The sequence below is a fragment of the Lepisosteus platostomus genome, chromosome 3 (genome assembly GCF_059453375.1).
Source record: "Lepisosteus platostomus isolate fLepPlt1 chromosome 3, fLepPlt1.hap1, whole genome shotgun sequence".
In the NCBI taxonomy this organism is placed as follows: Eukaryota; Metazoa; Chordata; class Actinopteri; order Semionotiformes; family Lepisosteidae; genus Lepisosteus; species Lepisosteus platostomus.
The window spans coordinates 69,337,750-69,353,202 of record NC_142613.1 but is presented as its reverse complement, the minus strand read 5'-3'; the positions used below and the strand labels follow the sequence as shown (position 1 = coordinate 69,353,202).

At 38.5% G+C, this 15,453-nt stretch overlaps 2 protein-coding genes across 6 annotated transcripts in view; both read left to right on the top strand.

Moving 5' to 3' along the window:
* The window catches only part of LOC148675355 (connector enhancer of kinase suppressor of ras 3-like), an 88,344-nt gene extending 86,960 nt beyond the window's left edge, over positions 1-1,384 (top strand). For both annotated transcript variants that reach the window (XM_088626609.1, XM_088626610.1), the window contains exon 25: positions 124-1,384. In XM_088626609.1, the coding sequence (XP_088482735.1) occupies positions 124-321 (198 nt within the window). In that variant the 3' untranslated portion in view covers positions 322-1,384. The remainder of the gene's footprint in view (positions 1-123) is intronic.
* Positions 1,385-3,768: 2,384 nt separating this feature from the next.
* scaf8 (SR-related CTD-associated factor 8) overlaps positions 3,769-15,453 on the top strand; it is a 39,543-nt gene continuing 27,858 nt past the window's right edge. For 2 of the 4 annotated variants that reach the window (XM_088626605.1, XM_088626604.1), the window contains exons 1-2: positions 3,769-4,012; positions 7,176-7,259. In XM_088626605.1, the coding sequence (XP_088482731.1) occupies positions 3,983-4,012; positions 7,176-7,259 (114 nt within the window). In that variant the 5' untranslated portion in view covers positions 3,769-3,982. Of the gene's footprint in view, positions 4,013-7,175; positions 7,260-12,178; positions 12,272-15,453 lie in introns of those variants that run through there. The other 2 variants (XM_088626608.1, XM_088626607.1) reach the window with 2 other exon arrangements.

Sequence of the window (15,453 nt, the reverse complement as noted above, 5' to 3'; positions counted from 1 at the left end):
ATGAAGTTAGTTTAGGATAAGGTTATTTTTTGGGGATTATGACAGATTCGGAACGGGAACGTTAATACTGCAGGCAAGGAAACACTGGTGTCCGTAACATTCATTTCCTTGTGTGTACCTCAGGCCAAAGAAGCAGACCTGATTACCATCGAGGTACTGTTACAAGACCCCAGCCTGACAGCGGAGAAGTACAGAAAATGGAGGGAAACAAACATATTGTTGCTTCAGGAGATCTGCCAGCACCGCCCTCTTCAGAATAGCAAAGAGGAACAAACTACATCGTCTGAGCAGCCTCGTCCCTGCACGGAGACGAACGTCTGACCCGGTCGCCTACTGGAAACGCTGCTGTCCGTACACAGATCGCTCGGATGCGGGAGCCTCTCACCAGCGCCCTCTTTGGTTGAAAAGAATAACTGCGGGCTGTCTTTCCGAAACGGAGCTCCGGCAAGTTACCCACCCAGCCCTGAAACCTTTTTTTTTTATTCCAAATACTAAAGAAAAAGGAACGCTTCATTATTAGTAAGTTAATTTTGGTGTGGACTTTCTCAGACTTATTTCTTTTGTTTTTAATTATTGATGTGCGAGATGCAGTGGGGGAAGAAACATTGGAAACGACTACAAGCTGGGAATGGACAATTTCTTGACTTTGACCTAAACTAACCCTGATGCGTGCCTTTGTTTGTTTGTTTTTTTAAACAAATCATACAAATTGTGGTTTTTATCTCGGCTTTCTCCCTTTTAAAAGGTTTTGTTCTGTCTTGCATTCCTCACCTCAACCCCTTCCCCTTCCAGCCAGTATGTATTTCTCATGCCTGGGATTAGTGGGTAGAGGTCATCTTTAAAATAAAGTTGTTGTGGATATTGTTCCTCTTTATGAGATCTGAAAACTGTTTCTTAACACCTTTATGCTATATTATAAAATTCTATATAGTTTAACAGATGCACTACTTAGATAATATACTTGAAAATATTTGGATTCCTAGTCCCTCGAGCACAAATGTCAACACTACTGAATGCCAGAGAATATCAGAGAGAATTGCCAACAATTACAAAAGCAGGGCTCTGTATCGCTGAGTCAGTGTTTTGGAACATTTGTCTGTTACTCCTATGTGCATGTGAAATCAATCTCTTGTTTTTGCAAATACAAGTCAGGGGAAATTATGGGAACGGTGCAAGGTGGGGCACCTTTATATGAAAGTATTTTATGGCAAGAAATAGTTTAATATTTTTAAAACTGTAAATACATAGATGTCTTTGTACATATGCAAGTGTAAAGATAATATGTAAACTTCTTTTATTATTGCCCTGTAAGTATGCTTTTACTACCGCGTGTTTGAAACATAGAGCTTTTATGTCAGCTAAAACAATAAACAGAGAAATGCAATTGTCTAATATCTTTGTTCATATCCGTTAAAGTGATTTTGGTAAGATATTGGGACATGGCATCTTTTTTTTCAAAATGGAACATACCTCATAAAATAATAACTCCTCTTAACCCACAGGTATGAAAAAAAACTACAGTAGGACCACAACATCCAAAACCTAAATTGTATCCTGCAGCTGGAGAGAGGTAATGAATTGTGCTAGGTGCTTGCTTTCAGTTTTGTCAGCCTCGCGGTAAGTCAACATTACAAAGGCAACATGAGATGGCATTTTAGTTGCCATAAAATATTACGGTTAAAAAAAATCACTGTGATACTGCGTGTACTTATTCATAATTTGCCTATTGATATTGTAACGCTTACGGCCGACAGGCACTGTGTAAGAGCCGGCGTACCAGAGCGGGTGACGTCACCGCCCTTCCCTGTGATAGCAGGACCACAGCTACTGGGCTGTGGAGAGATCTCTCTTTAGCTCACGGGGCTAGGTCGCTGCAGAGAGACGCGGAAGTCCCGGGTTCGAGCCTCCAGTCGGGATTGGGCCGACCAGATGCGGCAAGGGCGCCCGCCTGAGCCCCCGTTGCGTTACAATATTAAGAATATACTGTTAAAACTGAAGGCCAGAGCACCGTAATCTTTTGAGAAAACACTATGTACTATTTGTTAGGAATGAATAGGTCTTCCAGTTTTCTGCACTTTTTTTTGATCAGGTGACATCCCTCTACTCTGACAATTGGCTTTGAAAATGAATGGGTCAACTGTTCATTACAAATCAAGTTTCGTTGCTCTTGAGTTCATGTCTTGATTGAACTGCTTGATGATGATTTTACCAAAGTAAATGACAACCCAAAATGAACAGGCAATGGTGATCATGAGTCAAACAGATTTGGGAGTGACTAATTTTTTTTCCCCCTAAATTGACTTTAAGCACCAGTGTCTTCAATTGTCATTGCTACTAGCTGTCGAATTACATCAGGATAAAGTTGTTAGAGAAACGTTGTTCTCTTCATAACCTTGACTTTCACCAGGTTTAACATTCAGTAGGTGAAATCATCTCGTCACCTGTGATGAGATTGAAATCAATTGACTGTCGCTAAAGAGTTGACATGAAGCACATGGATTTTCGGTATCCAAAATCCATGTGTTTCATGAAAACATTCATAAATAATAGTACATTTCTTTTGATACCTTGTAAGTAAATCAGCAATGGTGCTCAATAGGATTAAAAGTGTTTAGGGGCTCGTAGATACCCGTGTATTCCATAGAAAAGATACCAACATCATCTACCAATACAGCAACAACTGTAATTTTTACATTTTGACGGTGAACCTCAACTACAAGGTTGTGTAGTAAGATTGTGTTGGGTGTCAACTGAAGTATCTGAGTTTGACATCTCAACTAAAGGATGAAGTAGTTCAGGTGGGGAGCTGCGTCAGCATGCGTAGGCTGCAAAGGAACAAGTAATAGGTTTACTCCATGCTGAAAAGAGAAGAAAGAAAACGCAAAGTTTCGGGCGTGCGAGGTGGGAGGCTCACACCCGAAGAAGGCTCCACGGCTGAAACGTTGTTTTCTTTCATCTCTTTTCAGCATGGAATAAACCTATTACTTGTTCCTCAGCTAAAGGATACCACGCAAGACTGACAAGATTTAATTTTAATTCGTTCCTAATTAAAGTTACTAGGCTACAATGTCGTAACCCCGCTGTCTATTTTTTTTGCTCAATAAAATAATGGATATCTTCTGTCAGGCAAAATGGGCGTTTTATCCAACAGCAAAGTCTCCTGTACCAGTAAATGAGGAAAATGCTGAAGATAGTCACTCACAGATCACATAGAACAATCCAACACTATGTACACATAACCTTGCTTATATTACAATGTGTATTCTTACAGTTAGAAGTTTTCTTAAATAGAATATTATAAAAGAAAAACGTGTAACATACATTATAAAATGTTGTAAATTAAAGACGAAAAGGGGCAGAAATATTGATTGGAGTAATCTCTGCTTCTGTGATCTCGGAAGCGATACCGAGAAAAAAAAAAGACACCGAATTCAAGAAAACACAACAGTCATTCCTTTGTTCATAGTCCAAGCAAGATTTCACAAAAGTTAACAACAGTCAAACTTAGTCAAGAGGCGGGTGACATCTACGCTCAAAAACATACTATGTTTGTGTGTGCTGACAGAGAAAGGCGTGTGAGGGCCTAAAATTAAAATCGCAAAGGAAAGCGATAATTAAAAACCTGAAGTTTAATTATTTTACAGATTGGACCTCACAACACTCGTTTTAAAATTTTACACAGAGCAACATTTTTTTTTACCTCAAGAGGTGTGTGTGTGTGAGAGAGAGGTGGGGGTAGGAACTGAAGCAACGGCAGTACCCAAACACTGGTCGTCGCCGTCGGGCGGACGGATTGCAATGCCCGAACACGGACGCTTGGCTGCTCTCTCGGTGTTTGTGTTCAGGCGCAGCCGCCATATTGGCTGCCTCCCCTCCATCTCGCACACACACAGATCGACCCGGAGCATGCAGCGAGTGGGGCTGTGAAAGCGACGCCGCTGCCCCCGAAAGAAACGAGCTCGGCACCGCGAAGTACAGCACCATGGAGGCAGTTAAGGCGTTTAACGGCGAGGTTTGTATGTTCATCTTGCACCTGACCCCACCAAACCGTCGTGTAGTTTTTGTTTTATTTCATGCGTGAGGCACGTAGCTTGGCTGTTCTGCCGGAGGGAGCGGGGGCAGTGGGCGCTGGGCCTCATTCTTTTCTCTGCAGAGCTAACACTAGAGAAACAGCACGGCAAAGTCAACGCAGAAAGCGGGTATCGCCTACTTTCGCTCGTTTTAAGAACGAATTATAATATTAGGGTAGTTTTGTAGAGGAGGAAACAGGTCTTAAACGCGAAGTTGCCCGTGTTTTAAAGAGGGCTGTAATAGCAGCGTCTTTATTGTCTCACAGAACGGGTACCGCATAAATGCCGGCTAGGCTTAGGCTGTGGTACGTTTGCAATGGTGTTAACCTGACTAACGATCTGATTAACAGCGAATTAGTTTAAATTACTAATGGAATGGCGTAGCTAGTTTCAATAACAGGTTGTAGTTGAACGCGTAACGAGATTGAAACTGGCAATCCCCTGAACCCCGTGAAAGAACCCGTATTAGGAGTATTACCTTCAGGGTAGACGTAAACACCGTTCTCTATTTTAAACCAACTATCAGAGAAGTACAGTCGTTTTAAGATTTAAATTATGAGTGTAAATATATGTGTTTTTATCACTGGGAGTGCGTTGTAGCTTTAAGCAGCGAATGCACCAGGCGGATGGGCCCAGTGGAAAAAAACAGTCTCTACAGAATAGCCAGTAATGCGAGAAAACATCATTATATAATGTTTATATAATGGTTTATTTTTCTATTATTCATTAATTGGAGCTGAAATGCTTCTTGTAATACACGATCGTGTACAAGGCTGATCAGAATATTTTAAAACATGGCTTTACGAAGTAAATATTTAAGTTGTAGGCCTGTGAGCGTTGGACAGATACCGTACCAGTCAAAAAAGAACGTCATTTTTAAGCAGCCAGGTTTATTTTGGAAATATTATCATATGTTTCCTAGGCTGATATGTTTTATTTTTAATTTGGGTAGGAAGTTGCCATTAAACTGGCAATTGTCACGTATAACACACTCTGGTATTTATTTTTAAAGATCTTTAAAAATCAAAGGTTCAGTAAGGCACCTTGGCTCTTTAGACATGCCTTTTTTCTTCACATTGTAACCCCAATCTTAGTTAAAAAACATGGTAAGTTTGTGGTCCTAACTGTTAATTAAATAGTCCTTCCCTTTCATTGATAATAGTGACTTGCTTAGCTTTAAATTAAGCCATAAACCAGGATTCTACTGTATAAACTTCCAGAGATATTACAGAATGTTTGAGGGGACATCATGCCAGCCGGAAACTGACACTTTTTGCAATGGCTACAAAGTCTTCTTTCTGAAACTTTATTTCAGACAACTGGAAGACAGCGATAATAATGCATAAAAGTTTAACAGTGGAAGCGGGCAGGTGACTTTGCTAGTAAAATGCATTATCGCCTGAGATCTGCTACCTCATCATTAAAAGAAAATCAATGCAGTAATCAGCATCCAGCACCCTGCTCTCTTCTTTCAGATGCTAAGCTAAAAATATGCAAGTGTGTTGGCTACATTAGCAAGTTTTCCGAAACAAGCACTGAAACAAAAATCAGTAGAAATTTATAAATACAGTAGTATAAAACAGCACATCTTATGTATTTCTGTGTAAAAAAAGGAATTTCTAAGAATTTTATCTTGAAAAATCTCAATTAGATTGTGAGAACCTCGATCAATCTAACTTCTACAGAGTTGTGAGCTGTTCATCTTTATTGCGCATATCTTAATTGTTGAATGGTTGTAATAATCATTAGATAATTCAACAGGTTGGTATTAGTATTATAGCAGAGTTCTGTACTGAAGTGGATTGAAAGGACTGCCAGTTGAATATCCACAAGTGCACTTAAGCTTAGATAAATTCCATATCTTAAAAAAGATGCCCCCCTTTTAAACAATGATTTGGGATTTCAGTAAAATATTTACTCGGTTTGTAGAATGTGCAGTGTCTACAAAAATCTTTTGCATTGCAGAATTTGAAGCGTTCAGTATTGTATGCTTTGTGATCCCAGGCTACATAAAGGTACTATACCACAAACAGAAACCTTTTATATTAAAATTAAGTTCTGTTTTGGTTGTTGTGGATCTAGTTGTTAGGATTGCTGTGATTTAGGCAAATAAAAAGTGAAAAACTACTACTGATTTACATATCCATATTCATGGAGGGCTATAAAGATGATTTTCCTATTAATAAAATAAGAGTGTTGCATTTCTAAAAGTAAGGTACTTAAATTCCAGAAGTTTGCAAAGTAGAGATTAATACCATAGGTAAAACATAATAATAAAAACTTCATTTTACATAGTGCCTTAATAAATAAATACACAAGATAAATCACATACAGTACACAGGAGACAGTATAGTATAGTAGGGGCAGAGGGGTAAAGACTGGAACCAGTTAAGTAAAGACTCTTCTAAAGAAGACGGTTTTGAGTCTGGATTTGAAGGAGTTTAGAGAAGGTGACTCTCTGAAATCCTTGGGGAGAGATTTCCAGAGTTTGGGGGCATAACAGGAGAAGGCCCTGTCACCCATAGAGTGTAGACGGGCTTGGGGGACAGTTAGGAGACCAGAGTTAGAAGAGCGAAGCTTGCGAAGTGGGGAGTAGGGCGATAATAGTTCAGACAGGTCTTTGTTTAAACTCAAATCGCCCTTTTCAGTCACATATTTGTTTGTCAAACACCTTAATCCCATAAATCCACAGCACCATGGAAGGAAAGTTCCAAATACAAGAGCAGTTCCACTGTAGAAGATGGATTAACAAACAGATAGGAAAAGAAAGTCATGAAAGTGAAAGTCATGTCCATGAAGGAGGCTCTACAGCAATAAACAGAATAGGAGAAGACTGCCGTGTTTGTGGTGCCTTTTCATATGTTTTGCCATACAGTTCTGTTTGTGCATGTTGTGTTCTCGCCGTCAAAGCCTGTCCATTAGCTGGGCCTTTTATAAGTTGTAGCAGGTGCTGAATGTTGGTCATGGAAACTTAATTAATTACAATAGTGTACAGTTTTTGCGTCAATTTTAAGAAAGCTGGGCTTTGGAAATGCACTTCATAAATAAAAGTTATTATTAAGCCTTTAGATTTGTTTTACAATTTGATTTTTTTTTCTTTTTCAGTTGTACACTTTGAACGAATACAAGCCACCTATCTCCAAAGCAAAAATGACCCAGATAACAAAGTCAGCTATTAAAGCTATAAAGGTAAGTATTTTATGCAGAGAAAGAAAATAAAATAAGTTTGCCTTTAAACGAAGTTTAATTTTGATGGAAGTTAAGTTACTTGTTATCTCTCAGTAAGATTTTAAGGGTAGTTGTAAATCACATGAGGACATTCAGGACATCTTGCCCATTTGGTAGGTGATAGTAGTAGTTTGTATGAGTGTACCTTCCTCCTTTTCCTTGAATAAAGCCATGTTATTGGACTGGTTTTAGGTTCTTCCAAAGTCCAACAAACCCTTGGATAAAGATAAAGAAGTGCCCCCTGTTCCCAGTTTGAGTACATTTCAGCATAGTTTCCAGTTGTGTCCTATGATTTATGTTTCACTGTTGATACTGAAGAAGGTCACTGGGCTGGCATTGTCAGTGCCTTTGGGTAATTTCAGTATTTGCCCATCAGATCTTGTGATCTTTTCCGTTCAAGACTAAAACAGCTTAGTTTTTAGCCCTCGAGAGCAGAACTACATTCCTGGCCACAAAGGAATCTGATGGTTTGACTACTTCCTGAGCAGCAACTTTTCTAAAACGTGGAGATCAAAACTCTCCACAGTATTCCAAATGAGGCCCTACTAGTACTCTATAATTTTGACACAATGTGATATGGCATTGTAACATTTTAACACTTGGTCTAGACATTTGGTTTGCATAACTCTCAGTTTAGATGTTATCTTAAAGACAGTTTGAGCCAGAGAATAATGACAGGTATAGACCCATTAATAAAATATGATATAAAGTCAAGGTAGAAACATCTTGTGGCGTTTTATATCAGAAGGTTACAGAATATTAGAAAATAAAGGAGGAATATAAGAGAGGAGTAAGGAAAAGGAGCTTGCACTTGCATAGCAATTGAAGAATAGAAGGATAGATGTTTAAATCTGCATAAAACCTTTAACACTTCTTCATGGAGAGATAAAGCATGGAAAGTCCATATTTGTTATTTTAGGACCCCCAGTTATAAGTCAAATATGACAAATCTTTTGAGTATAACTACAGTGAACACCTGTCAAATGATGCACTCTCATTTTGATCATGCAAAGTCATTAAATATACTCATTTGTTCCTGAAAATCTGTTCGGAAGGCAGGAGACCGTAAATTGAAAATAAAAATTCCATTATTTCTCATTGGGAAAATTCCACCCTGTTCCGAACCAAGGATTGATTCACTCAAAGCCACTCTAAATATATAATACCATACAGACCATTATACGAAGCTAAGTGAACAACGCAGTTCTACTCAAATAAGCCAACTATAGCTGTAACATAATTGATATCATATTTACACTTTTCCTTCTTTCGTGATCGATCACTATCCAAGCGATTGGCTAGAACGATATGCATACTGTTGTCGACTATTATGCTAAAGAAACTTTTTTCTTTTCGTTAGAGCCCATAATGAACAGCTACAAAACAAACACAAAAAAACACTTTGAAAATGAGACCACAATCTTTTGCCGTGACCATAAACAAAGCACTGCTGCCTCACGGCTTCCTTAACCACAATGCACACCCCCCGTCCAGAAACAGACAGCTGTTCCCTGGCGCTGAATTCCGATGTTCGCAGGAGGTTCTAGGCCAAAGTCCGTCACTTTCGAACTTCAAATTACGAATCGGAAATTACGAGATACAAATTTCTTGTGCTCGAATTAGCGAAAATGTATATATCGAACGTCCTTATACCAGGGTATGAGTGTACATGGAAGTTTCTTGAGGAATTATTTAGTTTTTTTTAGCTTAAAACTGATCCCTGGACCTTTTGGCACAAGCATTAGATGAGCTGTCACCAGAGGCAGAGAAATACATGTGCATTGTTGTCAGAATTGCAGTCATGAAACATCACTAGTCACTGGAAAAAGCCCGATAGACCAAGCGCTCAAATGTGGAAGGTCTCAATGAATGAAATATATCTTCTAGAGAAAAGTACTCTTAGATTTAGAATTTGGCAACATATATTTTCAAAAAGATTAAAATGGGAAAGATATTGTAGCTTCATGGCGCAGTCAGAAAAGTGCTTCTGTAGTTTATTTGTATAAAGATTCATCTGTCATTTTGATTTTCTGTTTATTTTCTATTTTCCCCCCTTCTTTTTTTCTTTTATTATACATGTGAAAGAGGGGATAGAGTTAGTGTTAAATGTCCAAAATATAATAAAAAATTAAATGGAAATCGGGTATGAAACAAAAATCAAGCATAAAGTGTATCAAACTGCTCTTCAGATTTGATACTCTTCAGTGTTGATGTTAATGTATAATAACCATATGATTCAGAACATCTCCATGATGCCACAGTGACAATCTCAACATCTACTCCTCTCAGTCTGGCCTCCTGTGCCTTCCTGTAGTACGAGAAGAGGAGGTGTTGGTGCCTTGAAATGCATCATGCCTGTTACAGCATCCATGTAGGAACATTTTGGGCTGGAAACATTCACGAATTTAATCTCGGTCTCCGAGATTTCTGTATTTAATGAGTACACAAGAGACAGAAATTGTTTATTTATTAATCTGTGTCAGCAGCTGCACTTTACAGTATAGGTTTTGTTGCGGCTCATAGTTACACCCAAATGCATTAATACGTTTTAAGACTTGTATTTATTTTAGAATATAAGACAAAAACTGTAGTTTTTCAGTGGTTTTAACTACACAGACACAGCAAGAATCTCTAAAACACATCAAATGCTGTTCACAACTGACTGTAACTTCCAGCCCTTCCTGGCAGATGTAGCAGAGTTGGAGATTAACAAAACAGTGCCTTGCAGGATAATTCAGACCCTCCTGATGGTGTCCTGTTTACAGATCACAAAGTTACGTATACAGTTTTTTAGAAAGTCAAGTTTTGAATAAAATATTAAAAGTTCAAACGGAAGACTTCTAAGGGCCAGATAACTCATAGCAAATATCGACAAAAAATTAAGAGAAAATGATAAAACATGTTAATTGCATAAATAATCAGGGATGTGGACGCAGTATTTTGTGAAGGCTCTCTCATGGCATCTTTCCACAGTTTCTCATCAGGATTTGAGTCAGGACTTTGATTGGGCGTATTAAGGACGTTCACTTTCTTATTCTTAAGCTACTAAAGTGTAGCCGTGGTTCATTGTCCTGCTGAAAGTTTAATTGTTGTCCCAGTTTTAGGGAAAAAGGTTTTCGTCTTCGAAACCTTTGTCACTTGTCATTTGGACTTTGCTCCATGTATGTTCCCATCAGTCTTGGCAATCTTCCCTGTCCCTGCTGATGAGAAACAGAACTGTGATATAATGATGCTGCCGCCACCGTGCTTGATAGCAGGGAGGGTGCTGACTGAGTGATGCACTATACAAGCTTTTTGTCAGAGGTAGTGCTTTGCCTTTAGACCATAAACTTCCGATATTGTCTTTTCTGACCACAAAACATTATTCCCACGTTTGAGTTATCACTTAGGAGCTTTGTTGTAATCTTGAGAGAGGTTTTTTGTCCGGTTCCATCCAACCCCCCTTTGTGGGGAGATGAGGGATATCGTTTACTCATGAATATTTTCTCCCATCTCAGCCCCTCAATTCTGTGGCTTTCAAAGTTGCTGTTGGCCCCACTCTTGCATTCAGTGCAGTGCAGTGTACGTGATTGAAAACATAATCAGCACGGGCACCCGTCTCTCCTCAGTATTTACAGTGTGTTTCACTTACTCTGTTATATTTCCAAGTTGGCAGCACTCGTACTGTCGAATATTCATGTTCATCAGATCAGGTGCTTCCAGTAGTCAGCCAAGTGCCTTTGGAAATCGTTTTTTTGTTTCATTTCAGTTTTATCTTTCTTTCCCTTCCTAGCACGTACATCGATGGGTGCTTAACATTTCTTATTACACGTTTGCGGAGTTAGGTCAGCCATGTGTACTTGCTGTATTGACTGTGACAGGCTTCTGTCGTGGAGCTGTCTGTGGCACCCTGAGGCCTCCTTCCTCAGTGAAGGCCGGCTTGCTCTGATGTTTTCTGTTAGCTGCGTTCTCCACACGTGCCACACCTCGTATCGCTCAGCAGAGTCGAGGCTCTGCGTTTTCCAGGGTTGTGCTGCCTTTTCATAAGTCAAAAGTTTTGGAGTGCCTTTATAGCAGATGAACCCCAATATGTCCACAGGGAGAATGATGATTTGAAGGTAGCTAAGCAAGTATTTTGATTTAATTTTTCTCTTCATGGTCTACAGTTCACACAACATTTTTGTAGGTCAGTATTATTGTGCTGGAGCCCAGCTGAGTGTGGTAGCCATGTTTGGGGAAAACGGCACCAATTCCTTAACTTGCTGTTACAATATTGCAAAAAATGTGGTTACTCTGCGGACAGTCTCAGAGTAACCACATTTTTTCTAATACTGGGAAACTTGAGTCTTAGAGCAGACTGTTTATTAGAGAACTGGATATGAACCCGTATGTTTAATGAGAACAAAACAGTGTTCTTAGCAATGAATACTTAGTGAAGGGAATCAACCAACACTTTGTCAGTATCTCTGTTTTTGTCTGAAAACGTAGGTTTTCTTTATTGGATTCTGTAACTCCAAGAAGTAACGATGTTGTGGTATTTCAGAATTCAGCAGGTGTCCATAATTTTTGCATTTGGATGTTTTTGTAGCCTTCAGTCAGCAAAGGCAATGCAATCTGGCAAGTCTAGGAGAGCAGAAGGCTTCCAGCATGGCTCTACAACTAATGATTTATGTCAGAATCAAAAATTAACATTATGTCATTGTTGATAAATCTAAAAGAACATATACAGCAGCAGACATTCATTCCACGACATCTGTTGCATTGCAGGTTTGTTGCTTTGAGTTCTCTGCTTGCTTTGTTATCGCATCTTGAGAGCACCATTTGAATTACTTGAGTCGTTAAAACTGGTTGCCAAAGTAAAAGTGATTACCTGTGAATAATTCCTCTTTCCCTTCCCTCAGCAGCTCTCCAAGCACTCCCAAAGCAGTGAAAGTGAAGCAGGAGGAGGGGCGTGAGAGAGTATCAGGGAGATAAGGGAGTCCTAACCAGCTTAGGTAGGAGATGGGCTGTTTCAAAGGAAGATGAAGAAGAAAAAGAGCTCGATCACTTATATGTTGGCTCTTTATTATTCTCTTGAGAGCTTTCATCTCAATCGTTTTCATAAGAGTAAATATTTCCTGTGGGAACTAGTACTAAATGGAGTCTGGCTGAGATGATCTGAGCAATTGAACCTATCCACAGGGTGTATGTCCATCTTATTGGAGCTAAAAATAATGGCAGAGCAGGAGGGCGTTTGTGCTTGTTTTTTAAGGACTTGCATTTGTGCTTTTTTGAAACGATGATGATAATTCAATTGATTTCCGATTTTAAAAAACAAAAACAGCTCTTTGGGGCATATTCCTTGTTTATATTATTCTCTTATTGCTTATCTATAGACATCTTGATGTCTGAGATCATAGAATGTGAAGCGCTTAATTCACATTTACTCCCATAGTTACTATTGCTACTTGCCAGAGAAGTATAATCAGATTATTGAGTGCCCTGATGTGTTTGCAGTATTTTACCGGATTTTAAACCTTAAGTAGGGGAACTGACTGCTTCTCTCTTGGCTGTGTGACCTTGAGACTTTGGGTTTTTGGTTGTACCTTGGTTAATTCCAATTTTGAAAAATTAGTGAAGAGCTTTCCTTCTCTTTGGCTGTTTTCTTGGTTGCTAAGAAACCATGCCCCCAGCAAAAGTTTGAAGGCCATTTGGTGCTGATTGTAGGATTTACCTTTAGACTTTTATATATCTAATGCTGTCTGTTTATCTTTAAACATTGAAGTTGAGATTGTGGTGTAGAAACCCAAGTTTATATGAAGGGATTCTGCAAGAGTACTCAGTATAGTGGCACAGTGGCACAGAAGGCAGTACATACAGAAGTATGCTGTTGATTATGCAGAGAAATGTGCATTCCTTCTTAAGAAACATTCAGCATAAAAGTACAGACTGTGGTATTCAAAACTATTTAAAGCATTGTTTAGATGGATTATGTTGAAGGGAATAGGTGTATTTAAAATTGAGTATGTAATAATTCTGTTCCCCCTGTAGGTTTTTTATTATTTCATTTATAGAAGGAAAATTCAGCTGAGTACAAAAAATAATGTTGGTAATTATCAGTATTTTTGTACAAACTTGTTGAATTATGCATCAAAGATTTGTCCATATGGCAGTCATAGCTGCTGGGTAACAACTCAACAGTTCATTCAGAAATCCTCACTGAGGTCTGCATCTGCCTACATTTGGGACTTTTCCTTTTTGTGTTCTAGCATATTGTAAGAAAGTTTTGAAAACGGGGAGAGGAAATGAAATAGTTTCTTCATACATAATACTGTAGTGCTGCTTGTATCTGTCTCTGCCGAAGTGGTTTTGTTTTTATTGTTTTGAAGTAGTTTAACGGTTCTCAGGTGAAGGATAAAGTATAAAAAGTATCGGACACACTGTAAAGGTGTGATGTTGATTTCTGCAATTGGAGAGGGCTGGCTGCTCCTGTGTTAGTATTGTTTTTCAGAGAGGTTGTTCAGATGCAAAAGTGGGGAAAACAATAAACAGGCATTATTAATCAGAAGTTAAGGTTTATTCAATGCTGAAAAGAGAAGAAGAAAAATGTTTTGGCTGTGGAGCCTTTTTCGGCTTCTTCCACAGCCAAAAAAGGTTGACAGCCAAAACGTTGTTTTATTTTTCTTCTCTTTTCAGCAGGGAATAAACCTTATTCCTTTGCAGCCTCTGCATGCTGACGCAGCTACCTAGTTGAATTATTAATCACATTTTCAGTTCACCTTCCTTATCAGACATTAATTTCTTTCTATAAACAACACACAAACATGTGTCTGATCCTGCCCATAGTCATCATTGTTAAGGAGCATGTGGGATGACTCAATCATCTTTCAGGAATTTGACTCAGGTAATTCAATTATAAATGATCACCTTAATTTAGACCTAAAATAATTGATTCAGGGTTGTATACCATGAGATACAGTTGACTTTAATGGATTTTAAAGGTCTTTGTGAAATGACGTATTCAACAGAAATATTTTTCTGTCATTCTAAAAGGAAACTTAAAGGATGATAAAAGGCAATTAAGGTAAAAAATTGTGGCCTAAAAGTGTAGGTACTTGCAAAATAATATTCATTAGAAAATTCATTGATTCTTTTCAACTATCACCTAGCATAATTTTATTATTATTATTAAATTTAAATCTGAAATACAAAACTGGATGATCTCTTGGAACAGCAGTATTTTATGAAGAAATTTGCTTCAAAAAGCTCATCTTGCATTAGAATATAAATTAAAATCACAGCTCACCATTACTTTGAAATGTTTTGGGGCCATTGGCCCCTATTTTAGGATGAGCATCCTGTATAGAAAAATTAACATAAAGTTGGGTTTAACGTTATTAGTTGGTACAGACTGGTGAAGATAATCGGCGTCTTTGGAAGTGTGGAAACTGTCTTGGCTGAGAACCTCCTAGGATCAGACGCCAGTTTAGACTTCTGTTACGTTACTTAATTCCAGGGAGGTTTGGTGTACAGCAGTGAGGCATTTCAGAACTGAAAGTTTTTGAAAGAAGAGTTACAGAATTATCTTTGAGCCCCTTTCACCAGAAAGCAACACCTGTGGGAAGAGGCTACTGTGCTACTTCTTTACAGCTGGGAAAATTCTAAACTTATATTCTAACATGTTGCACCTTATATAGGTATAGTTACAAAGTATCTTTATGAAATGTCATAAACTATATATGTAAGTTGAGGTATTTTGAAGTGCAATTGTTAAAATAATTAGTTTAAATCACATCTTAGTTTGTGGACTTTTAGAAGCAATAAACCTTGCACAATAGAATAGAATGTATGGAAGTATTACATTGGAGTCCATGAAACAAATACATCATGATTTACAGATAGTTATTGCAGCAGAAGTGTAAGTATTCTGCTTCTTCAAATTCTTACGGAGCTTCAGTTCTTGTTTGTAAAACACAGGCTAAAAATGCTACAGCAAAGCAATTCCGCTGTTGGAAACTGCAGCTAGTCACTGTAACCTTATTACTGCGTGTTCTCTCAGTCACAGAACTAACTGGACATACGTCTTCAACCCACTCAATATAGAGTGTGTTTATCCACCCATCCATTATTTAATCAGTGTATACCATACAGGAGTGTGGGGGAGCCAGAGCCTACCCTGGCAAGCAGAGGGTGCAAG